Below are 14,987 nucleotides of genomic sequence, written 5' to 3' on the forward strand. Positions count from 1 at the left end.
TGTTAATGCACCTGGAATTGAAGTTATTCCCCAATATACGCTACACTTGAACTACAAAATAGGAAATTGATACATTAAAAAAGTTTTATATCCCTAAACATATTGATTAACGAGTGTCTACTGTAGCAACCTACTCATCGATAAAACCACAAACTCCTTAATCCCATGCTATCATTTGATCCAAGAGATTTGGTTAAAATCTATAATTCATATCCCATAAACCATAGATTCCCATTTAAATAATATATATAAATAATAAAAAAATAAAAAATAAAAACAAAGCATCAAACATATAAAATTCTATACCCATTTACCAAAATCTGCTAATTATTTAACAAATAGACAATCCTCTTCTATAATATCCAACAAAAAAAACCTTAAAATAACCCAACTTAAAATTTGGAATGGTGAATATTATTAGTAGATAGCAAATATTATAAAGATTATTTCTTCTGATTGCCTAAAAAGGCAAACAGATGGAAGAACTGAGGAAGGAAAAATGAAGAAACATACTTGAGCCATTATTTCATATGTAAGAACAAACTTTACAGGGCCACTAGTTTAATCAAACTCTCTATCGGGGCTTAAACCCGGCCTAGGAACAACCACCCTAAAAAGCAAAATCTTGAGAGACAGAAGAATAAGTTCATGAACCGTTCATCAAGCGAGAGCCTGCATACAGGAAATGAAATATTGTCAATCACCGCGTAACATTTCTTAGGATTGACAGGCCACTGGACAGTTAGTTGGAAAGGGGAAGATTTAATCAGCATAAGAAATAAAATAGGACAGGCAAAAAAAGTTGAATAAAAGGAAATGAGTGTTAAAAAAGCACAGCCCCAAACATTTACACCAGGAAAATGGCTAAAATAATAATAGGCAAATCATTTGAAGAATAGTTAACCTGTCAGGATCAATGGTAAGTAAAACGACGTTCGGTAGAATCCGAGTTGCAATCTCAGTGACGTCATAATAAGCACTGGTGGCACATAGAGCCATGATCCCTGACACAATAAAATTTTGAATTGGTCCATAAACTAATTGGTACAACAACATTGGAGTTAATCAACATCCAACATTTAAAGAATTGAAGATGGAAGATAAAATGCACAATTTTTTTATTAACAAAACGTAGAAATATTTTTAATGCCAAGAACTTCATGAATAATGAGGTGAAAGAGTTGCCACAGACAAATATCATAGAGTTCCGATACCTGCTCCTCGGGCAGGCGAGAAAGTATCACACAATGCACGAACAGTAAATGCATTAATCAAAACTCTCTTCCTTGTCTGCATTGTAGATATGAACCCATCAATTGAAACTCACAAAAGGAACATTTAGCAAAATATGCTTATGACGACCAATTAGACCATAATGAAAAAAGGAAGAAAGCATGACATTTGAGAACAAGCATATCAAACAAGAATATCAAGTTATTCAGGATGCCAATGAATCAATAAAATCCGAAATTGCTGATACTAACCCCTTCATTTAGGTGACTTGCAATATTCCCAAGTAAAATGGTAGTATTTGTTCTGATTGCTGGCTCTTCATCAATTAAACTGTATGGGCCCCACCAAGAAAAAGACAGAAGCCCCAGAGTCATTAAAATAGGTGTGCCAATGAGTTAATACTTTCAGGTCAGACATAAATATCTTATCAAAAAGAAAAAAGAATGCAGGCTCTGTATTCATTGGAACAGAACAATAACAAATATAAGGGAAAAATAGATTGCCAATTCCAAGCTACATAACTTGAAAATGAATTTATAAACTTCATAAGCTCTAGTAAGTTTTATAAACAAAATGAGTGTAAAAAAATCTCTGCAATGTAAAGAAGCTGAACAGAGCATTGAATTGCAATGACCCAAACCAAGTAAAAATTAAATTGATACTATTGATAAACCAATGCTCGTTTCCACAAGAAACCTAAAATTAACAAACACAGCAACACAAAAAAACCTCATAGATCCAACCCATACTTAAATTGATATTAGTGAAATACTACACCATTAACACTTACCAACTCCTTTTTAAGAATTTCTTCAATATAATATGTTCAAACCATACTTCAGATTCCAAAGGACTGGTATGTAATTCCATTTCCAAAGTATCCAAACCCTAGCCCCAAATTATATTATTGGCGAGAAAGAGAAATATCAATGGAGAGAATGAGAGAGAAAACAAGAGAGAATACCAAAAAATTCTTTGCAAAATTCTACAAGGTAATTTCCAAATTCAATTTTTCTTTTCTTGGGAAACAAATAGAGAGAGAGAGACCTGTAATCGGACAAAAGGGCGGAGAAGAAAGCTCTGACTATTGACAGCAGGTCGTCGTTAGAGATAGGATCGCCGACCATTGCGCCTCAACCTATCGTCGGACGTGATCAAAATTAGGGTCTTCAAGTCGCCAGTCAACAATTGACACCAAAGATTCACCGATGAGCCACAGAACTCTCTGAGCTTCACCATCAACTCAGTAACAACAACAAGTAAAAAAAAAAAATTGATTAATTATTCACAAAAAACCAAATGAATTCACAAAAATCGAATATGAAAATGGAAGAGCACACAAACCTGTGAAAGAAATAGAGCGATCGACGGCGAGGACACGTGTCAGGCCACCGATGTAATGAAAAGTGCCGTCAATGTAGCGAGGGAGGATTTTCCCGCCATAACTGTAGAGGAATTTGATGGTCTCTAAGTTTTTGTTGTTGTTGGACTCCATGAAAGTTTTTGAGAGAGAGAGAGAGAGAGAATTTTCTAAGAGAGTGAGCATAGGCTTTATTCAAAAATTGGTTTTTTGAATTCTGAGTTTAAGGGAGATAGAGAGATTTTATTTCGATGGTTGAAACATTTGGATATCTTTTATTAAGGGTTGTGTTAGAATTTCGTTGAAAAATGTAAAAATTTGGAGGCAGCAATAACGCGGGATTTTAGTTTTTTAGTTTATTTCAAGGGTTTTAATGACCATTGTAACAAGATTAGTTAGATTTTAATTAGCGCGCCAGTTTGTTAGCGTTTGTTTCAACCATTTTCAGTGTACCCTTGGAAAAAGTGGGTTGAAACAAGTTATGTTTTTTGTAGTGACAATAGCAGGCTAGATGGCTATAGTAGATTTTTGTATATAGAGAACAATTTTATTGTTTAAACAAAACTAAATGGTTGGATTGATAAAAAAATTTCTCCAAGAAGAGAAATGGAGTACAAAATAAATAAATAATTACATAAATCAAGCTCTCTTGTCTATCATGTCTCCAACATCAAGTTTTTAAACACTCATTTTTCACCATAAACCAATAACTTACCTAAATCATCAATGACTTTTACTCTAGGAAAATTGTTAAACATTCTCTAATTTTATGTATCATAGAAAAACGATTATCAAAATAACAACCAAGAAAGCTCAGGCAAGAAGTAGCCAAAGCAGTTATTTTGTTAAACATTCTCTATTTTTTTCTGTAAACAAAGGATGAATTTGTGGAGTAACTTACATAAAATAAAAAAATAAATTAAAATTAAAAAAAAAAAAAAAAAAAAATTGTGGAGTACCTACCATGCGTGTGTGTGGTGTGCTAAAAATCCTGAAGCCAAAAATTGGGTGATGATCATATATATATATAATTAACGAAGACCATCAAACCAAAAAGAAAAAGACATAAAAAATCACATACTTAAAATTCTACGCAGTCACTTTGGAGATCAGGACAAAGCTGATCAGTTGGAGATGATACTTCAAATCCTAATATATATATATATATATATATTTATATTTATATTTATATTTATATATATATATATATATATATATTATTTATTAACAATCAACATTTCTTTATTTACTAACAATCAACATGTATAATAGATCTTTGCTCTCACACAGGGAACTTTTTCTTCTCACTGCGTTTCTCTTTCTTTTCTTTTCCCTCATTCAGCGGCACTCTCTCCTTCTAATTGCCTCACACATGTTTCTATTTATATAACAAAAGCAACCGCCTTTATTCTTAGAGACTCATGTCTCTTAATTCACTTGGGACTCTAATTCACGGTGAAGGGTTTGGCTTTTCTTCACAAAGGATACTGGTGTGAATGAAAACAAAAGTAAGAGACGCGAGAGGTGGAGGCAGGGGAATGCGTAGAGAGAGGAAGGATTCGATAAACTAAATAGAGAGGAAAAGCAATATCAGGTTACAAAATTCAAATTAATAAATTAATAAAAAATAATAATGCTGATGTGGAAAATTGTAATGATTCCAAAGTTTATGTAGCAAGCTCTCATGAAAGTCAACAAAAAGTCAAAAGTTTCAGTTTTATAGTATATATAAATTTGCTATTTTTGGGAATTATGGATGCTTGATGATCACAGAGGTTTTGTATTGTTCTATTTGGAAACTTGGATTTGCATACTGTCTGTTTGGATGATGAGAAAATAATGGAAATTAAAGAAGTACATTTTTTTTTTAATACATTTTATGTATTTTGGAGATTTGGTTTACTTTTTAAAGGGTTTTTTAAACTATTTAATCGGTCTACCATAATTGAAATTACATGACATGATTTGATTGGATCAACTAGTACACAAGATTTGCTCATGTGATATTTAAGGAGAACATCACGTTACATTTTTAAATAAAAATAGCATGTAATCCGCACAATGCACAGGATTTGTTAAATGTTAGTTATTAATATTATTTTTCTAATTAGAGTGATATTATCACAACTAGCAATACCTGAATGAACAAAACATATCAATATCTTTGTGAAGAGAGGCCAACCACATCACCATACATTTGCAATAACATTGATAAAAATAAATAAATAAATAAGTGCGTTGAATTGAAGTAGTTTAGTTTGCATCTTTTTTTGGTAAAACTATTTGAGTCATGTTTTGGGTTTTGGAGGACTATTTCTTATTCTATTATAGTAGTAACATGTTATGATTTAAAATGGAGTAGAAATTTAGTGTTTTAGAGACCTTTGGACTTTGGCACTTGAAAGAGGTAAGAGAGAGATAAATATTAGGTATTTTTGTTTGATGGGAAGATAAACAACCTCTTAGATAAGCATGAGGAAGGTAAAAAAAAAAATCCATTTAGAGATCAACGGGATATTACTAATAATTAGGTGGTTTTAGTAAACTGTTCCACCATTCACTTTTGCTTAATAGTATATTAGAAAGTAATTGTCAAAAGAAGTTGATCAACCTGTACATTTTACTAATAGAAAAGTAACTTCCACCTCTCATTGCTAGAATTGTAAGTTGTACAGTACATGTAGAAAGAAAAAAAAAAGCCAACTCTCTTATATCTGCCACTGTCCCGAGTATTCTGAATTTGGTTACTTAGTAGATTTATTTTGCTGGTTTGAGTGATATTTTCAGTACAAATAAAGGATTCAACTTGCACTTTTGCTGGACTGATTATTCCTCGCGGCTGATGCTTAGGAAACATTCATATAATAGATATATAATTGCTGAGGCCACCATACCAGCATACAGTTGGCGGGCTCATGGCATTCACCCGTTCTCAATAGACAACCTGGATATGGATGACTTGGATTCTGACTCTGAGCTTGGCATCGACAGCAGTGTGGAGATTGTCTATGCACTGTGATCTCAATTTATCTGGAATTTGAAACAGACTTGCTTCTGCAAAATAGTATAGTTCTTTGGGGCCATGGCTCGGGAAGATCTGACTAAGAGAATGTGGTGTCGTGTAGATTAGAATAGATCAGACCTTAGGTAAGTGCATCATGTTAGTCTTAGTATGTGTTTGGATTCGAATTATAAGTAGCTGCGTTTACGTTTTCTGACTTTTTTTTTTTTTGTTCCAACTGCACTATTTGACCAAGTCAACTGCGAACAGTACACCTATGCACTATTCACGAACTCACAAATTTCACTTTTCAACAACTTTTTCATTAAAAGTGGGTCCCACGATACTATTCACACATTTAAAAATTATTTTGCTACAGTGTTTTCAATTTCAGTTTTCAGTTTCAACAAAAATAAACTCAATCCAAACAGAAGCTTTTATCTCACCAAAAAATAATAATAATAAAAAATAAAATAAAAAAGAAGAAGAAGAATAGAAATAGAAAAAGAAAAAGAAAAAAAAAAGATAAACTACATATTTGGTCTCTATCTTTTACACCATATTTCACTCTGGTCTCTAACCTTTCAATTATATTAATTTGGTTCTTAACCTTTCAGTTTCATGTCAATTTGTCTCTGTCATTATATCTTGGGTGAAAATTGATGACCTGACAAATGACCAAAATAAAATTTTAGTGTATTGTCACATTAACGAAAGTTAATTTTTTATTTTGGTCATTAGACACGTCATCAATTTTCTTCCAAAAAATAATGGTTAGAACAAAATTGACACAGTACTGAAAGGTTAGGAACCAAATTGACAAAATTGAAAGTTTAGGGATCAAATTAAAATATGGTGTATAAAATAGAGACTAAATACATAGTTAACTAAGGGTGTCAATTCGGGTTAGTGTTTCGGGTTTGTATTGTGTCGAGGTAGGGGTATTCGACTAAATGACTCAACTCTAACCCGACCCATTTAATAATTGTGTCATGATCTTTCAACCCTAACCCGACCTATTAATAAGGTGGGTTGACCTGACCCAACCTATTTGACATACTTAATAAACAAGTCGTGTTGGGTTGACATGAATATAACACAACCCATTTCAACCTACATAATATTAAATATAACATCCATCTAGAATTTTTTTTTTTTACATCCCAAAAGCAATGCATACACTTTAAGTCTTCAACCCATATTCAAAATAATATAGTTTAACAAAAATATAACATTCATCTAGAAATAAGTTCTTAACACTCTACCTTCTCAAAAAAAAAAAAGTTCTTTACACTCTAAAAGAAGTGCATACACTTTAACCCAAATTCAAAATAACATAGTTTAACAAAAATGAAATAACATAGTTTAACAAAAATATAATATCCTTGAAACTCGCCAAAAGCTAAATATCAATATTGAAAGAATTGGAGCAAATAATAGACTAATCCTGACTATAACTACGATTATCATCCATAGATTCTTTGTTGATGTCCAAATTCATAAAATCTTCCACAAGCTCATCCAATTTCATTTGTGCAAGTTCTATGCCAAATATATATATAAGTATTAGTAGTTACAAAATATGATCATGCCTCAACAATTTTAAAAGCAATACCCATCAGATCTAGTTTATAAATTATCTCAATAAACCCACTTGCAAGATATGCAGACAGTGTCCAGTGTCCAATACTAATACAAACACCAAAAAAAAAAAAAAAAAAAAAAAAACACACAACACAGGACAAAAGCTATAGCCGTGGCCTTAATCAACAATTAATATATCTCATATATTAATAACGGCACATGGGTTCGAAGTTTATAGAACAAAAACATTATGTAGAAAAAATTACTACAAAATTTTGAAACACCAAGAAAACGGTTTTCTTTAATTATAAAACTCACTAAACACATGAGAGAGAGAGAGAGAGAGAGAGAGAGCAATAACCGGTTTGAGACTTTGAGTTTGAGAATTGGGCATAAGTCTATAAGATAGTAGAGTGAGTAGTACAACTAAAATAAATAAATAAAAAAATTAAATTAGATATTTATTAGAAGTTTTAGAGATTTAGGGTTTGTAGGGTTTAGAGATCTAAGATTTGTAAAATTTCAATTTCCAATTATATCCCTTATAAGTTTTTGTAATTACTCACTTTTTCTTTTTAAATTTAAAATATATGTTGGATATAAAGGGTATTTGACAAATCTAAAATAAAATAAATATTAATTTGTTATACGAGTTAAATGGGTTGTTAAGTAGGTCATTTTAGATTAACACAAATAAATTGACGCGTCAAACGTGTCTATTGCTGGTTATGCGGGTTGACCCGCTTATGACACGTTTCTTATCATGTCGCTTTCGGGTCGATCCGTTTATGACCCAAACCCATTAAGGCCCAATCCTAACCCGTAAAAACCTGTGTCAGGTTCATGTCATGTTCGTAGGTTGGGTCGAACATTGACACCCCTATAATTAACCCAAAAAAGATTACATAAGCTTGAAATGTATTTTCTCTTAAAAAGGGTGGTGCCGTGGTGGTATCATTTTAGTTTCCATTTCCTAAATGAGTTGGTCATTATCATTAATGAATTTAATGCCAAAAGATTTCCTCTTAAAAGTTAAATTTGAAGTTGAATAAAATTTGGCAAGTGATAATAGGATCATAAATATTGAGATTTGGTCAAGTTTCCAAATTGGAAAGAGATTTGGTCAAGTTTTCAAATTGGAAAATTCAAATTACATTTTCTAAATGAGTTGAGCCTTATCATTAATGAATTTGATGCCAAAAGATTTTCTCTTAAAAGTTAAATTTGAAATTGAATAAAATTTGGCAAGTGATAATAGTGTCATAAATATAGTTGTCAAAATGTGAATCGTATTATTAATCGATTTTTTATTTTTCTGTATTGTGTTTCGTATGGCATCGTGTATCGTAAAATACACAAATACTTAATAAAATTTATAAAATATTATAGATATACATATATAAATGGTATATTTATTATAAAATTTAAATATATTCAACTAATGACTAATTTATTCATCACTTATGCAATATTTAACAAGCTAACTAAGTATATCAAACTAGCATGTGATTATAACATACACATTCAAATTTCTTAAATTCAAAAGTGATAATAATATATTACAAATGATCCAAAAATAATACTCCATCATATTGCCTAATAAACCTCATCTAAGTCAATGCTATCATCATGTTTATCATTTTGCAAACTTATTTCTTTATTAAAATTTTCTTTATCGTCATTAACATTTACTATATCTTTTTGTTCTTTTTATTTTAGTAATTAAAAAAAAAAAAAAAAACTTCTTGGCATTCTAGTTTCTTGGACTTATAACAATAACGGCAAAAATAATAAAATAATTATATTATCAATTAATATCTTATTCACAGTATAGAAAATAAATTTGCAAATATTAAAGTGAAGTGTAAGTGTGTACTGTGTAGTCCAAATTTTATAGGAGAAAGTGAGAGGAAAAAAACTTATGAATATGTTATTTTATTAGGCCAAATTAAGTAACTTAATAATTTTGTGTTAAAAACAAGTCTAACAACTTGTTAGATTTAAGTTAAAGTACAAATTTTAACAAAAAAATCTCATTTTAAAACATTTGTCTATATATCGTACGATACATACGATTTTATGATACGATACGATTCATACGATATGCACACTATATTATATGATTCATGAGCATTTATAATACGCCAATACAATATAAAACTTTTTACACATGTTTACACGGAATGATACGTACAAGTGATTTGGTCAAGTTTTCAAATTGGAAACAGATTTGGTATCAATGCCAACGTTATAGAACATAACTCAAAAATAACAAAAGACCCAAAAATATCAAAAGACCCAACGGCCCAAAAAAAAAACAAAGAAACCCGACCCAAAATTTCAGCAACCTTTTGGGCTGATCAATCAACCATGCAGGCTGGTGTGTTGTTTTATCAGGTCGGATCGTGGGTGACTCCAAACCCGACCCAACCTGCAATTTGCTCACCCTAGTCTTTACCTCTTTCACAAGACAAATTTTTGCTCCTAACTGATCACACACAGCAAAGCTACACCTTTTTTTTTTTTTTTTGAGAAACAAAGCTACACCTTGAATAAGGGATGTCACACCTCCTAGTTACTTTTCTTTTCTTTTCAATATGAAACAAACTCTTATAATAGAATTAGACCATCCTTATTATTCTTAACCAATGTGTGGGATTTCAAAACCATTAAAGAATTCTCTAATCTTCTCTTCTCATGGGCTGAACTCAAATAAGAGAAATCATCATAATATGGAGCAAAAAAATGAAATTCAGTATCTGAGCATCAAATGCCGAAATGGGGATTCTATGTGTTGATTGACACTTTACCGTTTGGTCAAAGTATTAGTCGGCATTTTCGTTCCACAGTTTTTTTTAGACATGAAGGCATTTCTCAATATAAGAAAAAGAAGCTAGCTTCTCACATACTTTCAAAGAAATAAGTCGAAAACACAGAAGGGAGAACCAAAAGTGCAGTTTATATTAGCATGACTAATTGGATCAAAATGGTTCAAAAGCAATTACATCAACAGCAAATTGTCCTTTTTCCCACTTCAAATTTTCATTTACATAGATTGGATCTCGCTTAGAGGGACAACCCGGACTCCTCGTCCTCTTCTAGAGTGGAAGTGTAGATAAAATAGAATACCCAAGTTAAACCAAACATACCAAATAGTATCCACCCTAGAAGGTTGTTGCTCAATCCAAAGGGAAGTCCTGTTCCTTCTGTTGTCAGTCTCTCATCCACCAAAGCCATGGCTGGGCCTGCGGTTGCAGTCACAACCGATGCTGCAGCCATCAATGATGCAACCATGCTAGTGTTTGAGATTGAGCCTTTGCCACTTGCTGATGATGTCTTCTCCACCATGCTGCACCTAACCCCTCCTCTTGTAACCATTCTTGGCAACCCTGTTAAACAATCAACCACTGTGACCAACATCCAAAAAATAAAAATATATACACTTCAATTTGCTTCTGTTTCTTTGCGTTGGGTACACACATGCAAGTAAAAGTTCTACGTGGATAAAAAGTAAAAGATTTGAAAAACATAGTTGGAAAAAACCCATAAACTTAAGTTTTTGGCTTAAATGAAAGTATGGAACTCATTATATGTTATAATAAAACTCTAATAGGAGGCTAACACCTCACCAACACTTTCAACCTAAAAAAAAATCCCCAAAATATTTTTTGGGGAGAGTTAATGAATCCTGTATCCTTGGCCATTATTCAAGCAACTCTTAACATGTTTTTCTTATCAATTAAAACATCAATTGTTAAAGTTACCATCAAATTAATTATGAAAGATTTCATTGCAACCAAGACCATGATAATAACTATATACAACAATGACTTCTAACTATATTATAATTCCAGTACAATAGTTAATGCTCCACATAGTAGTAACCAAAATCATTTTAGCTACTCAGGAAGCATTTTTTACCTTGTCTCTATCTGAACCGTGATTGCACTTACTGATGCAAGTAAAATTATGAGGGAAAATTCAAAAATATATATAGATGGTACTGCAATATTATTGTATAGTGAACTATGAACCAAGAAATCTCACCAACGACAGGGCTTGACTGAACCCCACTTGACCCTTTGAGCACAAGACCAGTACCAGGTGACAACTTTGCAAAGTTAGTTGCTGTTATTGAAGCCATTTTTTTCAGAACAAACAAGAGAAATGAAGAAACTGGTTCAGACAAGAGAAGAAAATTATTCTATGTCACATAAATTGGGAAAGCTTGCGGAATTATTGTTAGTGACATATAGCTAGTGTGTGTATTACATGAACCACTCAATATGGATAAATGGATAGCCTGGCATTTCAAATCCATGATCTTGAGGCACCAATCAGTGCTCTCCATGTGTCACTTTCCTAGTGGTAGGTTACCATGATTAATAATTGAAATTTTTCATTTTAAGTCAGAATTGTTAGGCTAATATATATATATAGAGAGGTAAATTATAGAGTCTATTTGGACATGGGTTTGTTAATTCCTACTTTAGGACAGGAATGCCCAATCTATATATAGGGCGGCGGTGGCATAACCTGTGGCAAAGCATGATTTTTCTCCAATGAGTGCGAACTCTTAACTAATAAATAAACAAATAAATGGACTTGATGTTGATTTATAAATGAAAAAAAAAAAAAAAAAGTATTTGTTATAGTATATTACAATTAATATTTTACTCATTATCCTGAGCACCATTGAACTTACTTGAAAAGTATCTAATAGTGATTATTATAAGATTGACTAGAACCATTTGATACTTTTCTAATATTATTATGATCATTTAAAATTTTGATGGTAACTTAATTGATCTGTAGTCCAAGACTAGTGGGGAAATTCTCGAAGTCAGCTTCAACATGGTTTTGATTTAAATAATTTTGTGCTGTACTATTACCAACAGTTTGTTGGATAAAGGGGTGTAGCTCTAATTTTAGTTTTGTCTTGAGAAATTCATCAACATCTGATTTAAAAATGATAATTTAATCAATTTCAACATCCTTTTTCTTTAACCAATTAAACACTTATAATAACATAATTTCATATTTTTATTAATTAACAACTTACATGAATTTTATACAAACTAATAAAGAATTCAACTGAACTTACCAATAGTTGAACCAATATGATATTAAATTAAGAAATTCATTATTCAAAAACTATATATTAAACGCCCTAATATAATCAATATCAATTCAAACAATCAAATAGTTACAATATGTTATAGCATAAAAGTGATGGGTGATCTGTGATCACACCATAATATGGTACATCTTCACTCATGCAATAACCCTTCACTTGGTAGAAGCCCGTGGTGTTCCACTAACATTTCAATAAAAGATTAATTTAAACATTTAAATTAGTTGTTTACTATGTTTGATAGATAAGACACACCTATTAGTGAACAGACAAGCAAAAATAAAAATAAAAATAAAAAAGCATATTTTCATTCTTTTTATATATTAATAATATCCCTAAAAAATTTATAGGATTTTTCAAAAACTTTCTCAGAATTGACATTTTTTTTTTTTTCAGTGAATGCAATTGTTAAGAAAAGAGAAGTGTCAAAACTCATTTATACTTACATAAAACTTTTTATTTTTTTCAAATTTCAGTGAATGCATGAAGTAAATGTGGGGCTCAGGCATAACAGTTCATCTGTATCTAGGCTTATTATGTCAACACTGTTGGCGCGTTCTTCAAGCATGCCAATTGCCATATATAGCTAGAATCAGCCAATTTAGCTGAGGGAAGCTGTAACAACCCGTTGAAGGAAATTTTTTTTCTTTTTTTGGCTGAATCGTTGAAGGAAATTTTGTACCGTTAACAAAATAGAAAGATTCCCCATGGAGATGCATTTGAATTAATCAGGGCCGGCTCAAGGCCTAGGCAAGTTAGGCCTAGGCCTAAGGCCCCACCAAAAAAAAAAATTCATTAGGAAAAAAATGCTCCATTTTTTATAGTTAAAGGCCCAAATTTTTATACAATCATATATATTTTTTAAATTTTGTACATTTTTTTTATTAGTGATATACAAATTTTACTATTGGCTTACAAATTGCCATGTTATTAATCACAAAAAACATGATATAAACATTCATTAGTTAAATTGATGAAGTTTATCAATGAGAGACAATATCACATTATATTTTGAACATTTTATAGTGCTTTTAATTAGCGCATTTTTCTTTTTCATTTCTATTAAGACTCTCAAAGTACGAGACCAATAGAACCTTAACTCAATTGAAACCCTAAAATATTTCAAAAAGATGTTGCAAATGTGTTAAATCATCAATTATAGATTAATCTCCCCTAAGAGTTTGAGACTTTGATTTTTGTAAATTAATATCCTACAAAACCATACACCAAATAATATCTATCTCTCTCTCTTAAAATCAAAAAATAAAATTAAAAATTAGATTACAACTTTATTTAACTATGCATCGTCTTATATCCAAAAAATATATATTTTTCAATCATAATATATTTTTATTTCTTTTTATAAATATTTATAATTCAACTATGATATTCAATTCTCTATATGAAATTAACATTAGTCTAGTTGGTATTATTTATGTATTTAATGTATCAAATTAACCTTAATTTGATTAGTGTTAAATAATTTTGTTTAATTAATATTTACATATTAAAGGCCCCGTATAAATTTTTCGCTTTAAGCCTCAAATTATATTGGGCCGCCCCTGGAATTAATGTGAAAGTTCTTGAAAAAGTATATGAAAATCCATATGAAGACCACCGGCAAAGGTCATAAACAAATCAAAATGTTGGGCGGATGCTTTATATTAAGGGTGCGTTTGGATTGGCATCTGCGTTCATCACATCTGCACTTTTGGCCTTTTTTTCTTTTTCTTTTTTTTTTTTAAGTCTAGCACCTCTTACACTGTCCCATGAATAGTGTAAAGAAGCAAATAAACAGTGATTTTATTAATGAACAATAATCGAAATATATTTTTTTATTGTTTTCAGTTTTCAGCAAAATAAACAGTATCTAAACGCACACTAAGAAGAGCAAAACTTAAATACAGTAGTTAGGTGCCGTTTTATAAGTTTCTTTATTAAGATTTTACCATGTGGATTTTTTTTTCATGAAATGGAAGTATATGTTTTAGTTAAGTAGACACATGACTGAATCTTAAGAGAGGAACTTAAGGAATAACACCTAAAGTATTATACCTAAATTTTGTCCTATTAAGAAATAGCAATTTAGTGTGTTTCAGTTATCTTAACTAATAAAATTTCTAATGGTTGAATAAAAGTTTAGGATTTAATTCCCATCTACATCAAAACTGATTGGTGTTTTGCTATAATGATAAATAGTGTAATTATCAAAAATAAACGTCATAGGTTGAAACTCCATTTAAAAAAAAAAAAAAAAAAAAATCTAGAGAATAAGCAATCTAATTGTGGACTTTCAGATGGGTGGACAGACACAATATGGGGATTACAACAAAGATATATTTAAATCTAATCTGTTCAATGTCAGGGGATTAATTCTAATAATAATCCATGAATTGATTCAGTATATATCTCATGAACAAGTTCTTCATGAAATAGTAGTAAATCCAACAGTTTATATTAAGTAGATAAAGTATCTCCAAAATAGATAAAGAGGCCAAATAATAATAGGATTTCTTAAAGCTGGACTAATTACTAGGCCAAATTTTGAAAATTTAAAGGCTTTCTTTGTTTTGTTCATAAAGAATTGTAAACTATTACACAAATTTGGTATAGAAAATTATATGTCGTAAAGTATCCTAACCTTATATAAGATGTTGTCTTGATTCAGGAGTCAG

At 30.8% G+C, this 14,987-nt stretch overlaps 2 protein-coding genes across 2 annotated transcripts; both read right to left on the reverse strand.

Moving 5' to 3' along the window:
• Positions 1–397: 397 nt before the first annotated feature.
• On the reverse strand, positions 398–2,940 carry LOC126717450 (uncharacterized). Its single transcript, XM_050419195.1, has 5 exons — positions 2,281–2,940; positions 1,485–1,563; positions 1,215–1,290; positions 905–1,004; positions 398–672 (listed from the first exon to the last, which is right to left on the reverse strand). Exons 1-5 carry the CDS (start codon positions 2,358–2,360, stop codon positions 585–587), a joined length of 423 nt encoding a protein of 140 aa, XP_050275152.1. The 5' UTR covers positions 2,361–2,940; the 3' UTR covers positions 398–584.
• A 7,178-nt stretch (positions 2,941–10,118) lies between these two features.
• Positions 10,119–11,417, reverse strand: LOC126717451 (photosystem II reaction center W protein, chloroplastic-like). Its single transcript, XM_050419196.1, has 2 exons — positions 11,226–11,417; positions 10,119–10,567 (listed from the first exon to the last, which is right to left on the reverse strand). Exons 1-2 carry the CDS (start codon positions 11,320–11,322, stop codon positions 10,245–10,247), a joined length of 420 nt encoding a protein of 139 aa, XP_050275153.1. The 5' UTR covers positions 11,323–11,417; the 3' UTR covers positions 10,119–10,244.
• Positions 11,418–14,987: the final 3,570 nt, after the last annotated feature.

Source organism: Quercus robur, chromosome 3 (genome assembly GCF_932294415.1).
Source record: "Quercus robur chromosome 3, dhQueRobu3.1, whole genome shotgun sequence".
Taxonomy (NCBI): Eukaryota; Viridiplantae; Streptophyta; class Magnoliopsida; order Fagales; family Fagaceae; genus Quercus; species Quercus robur.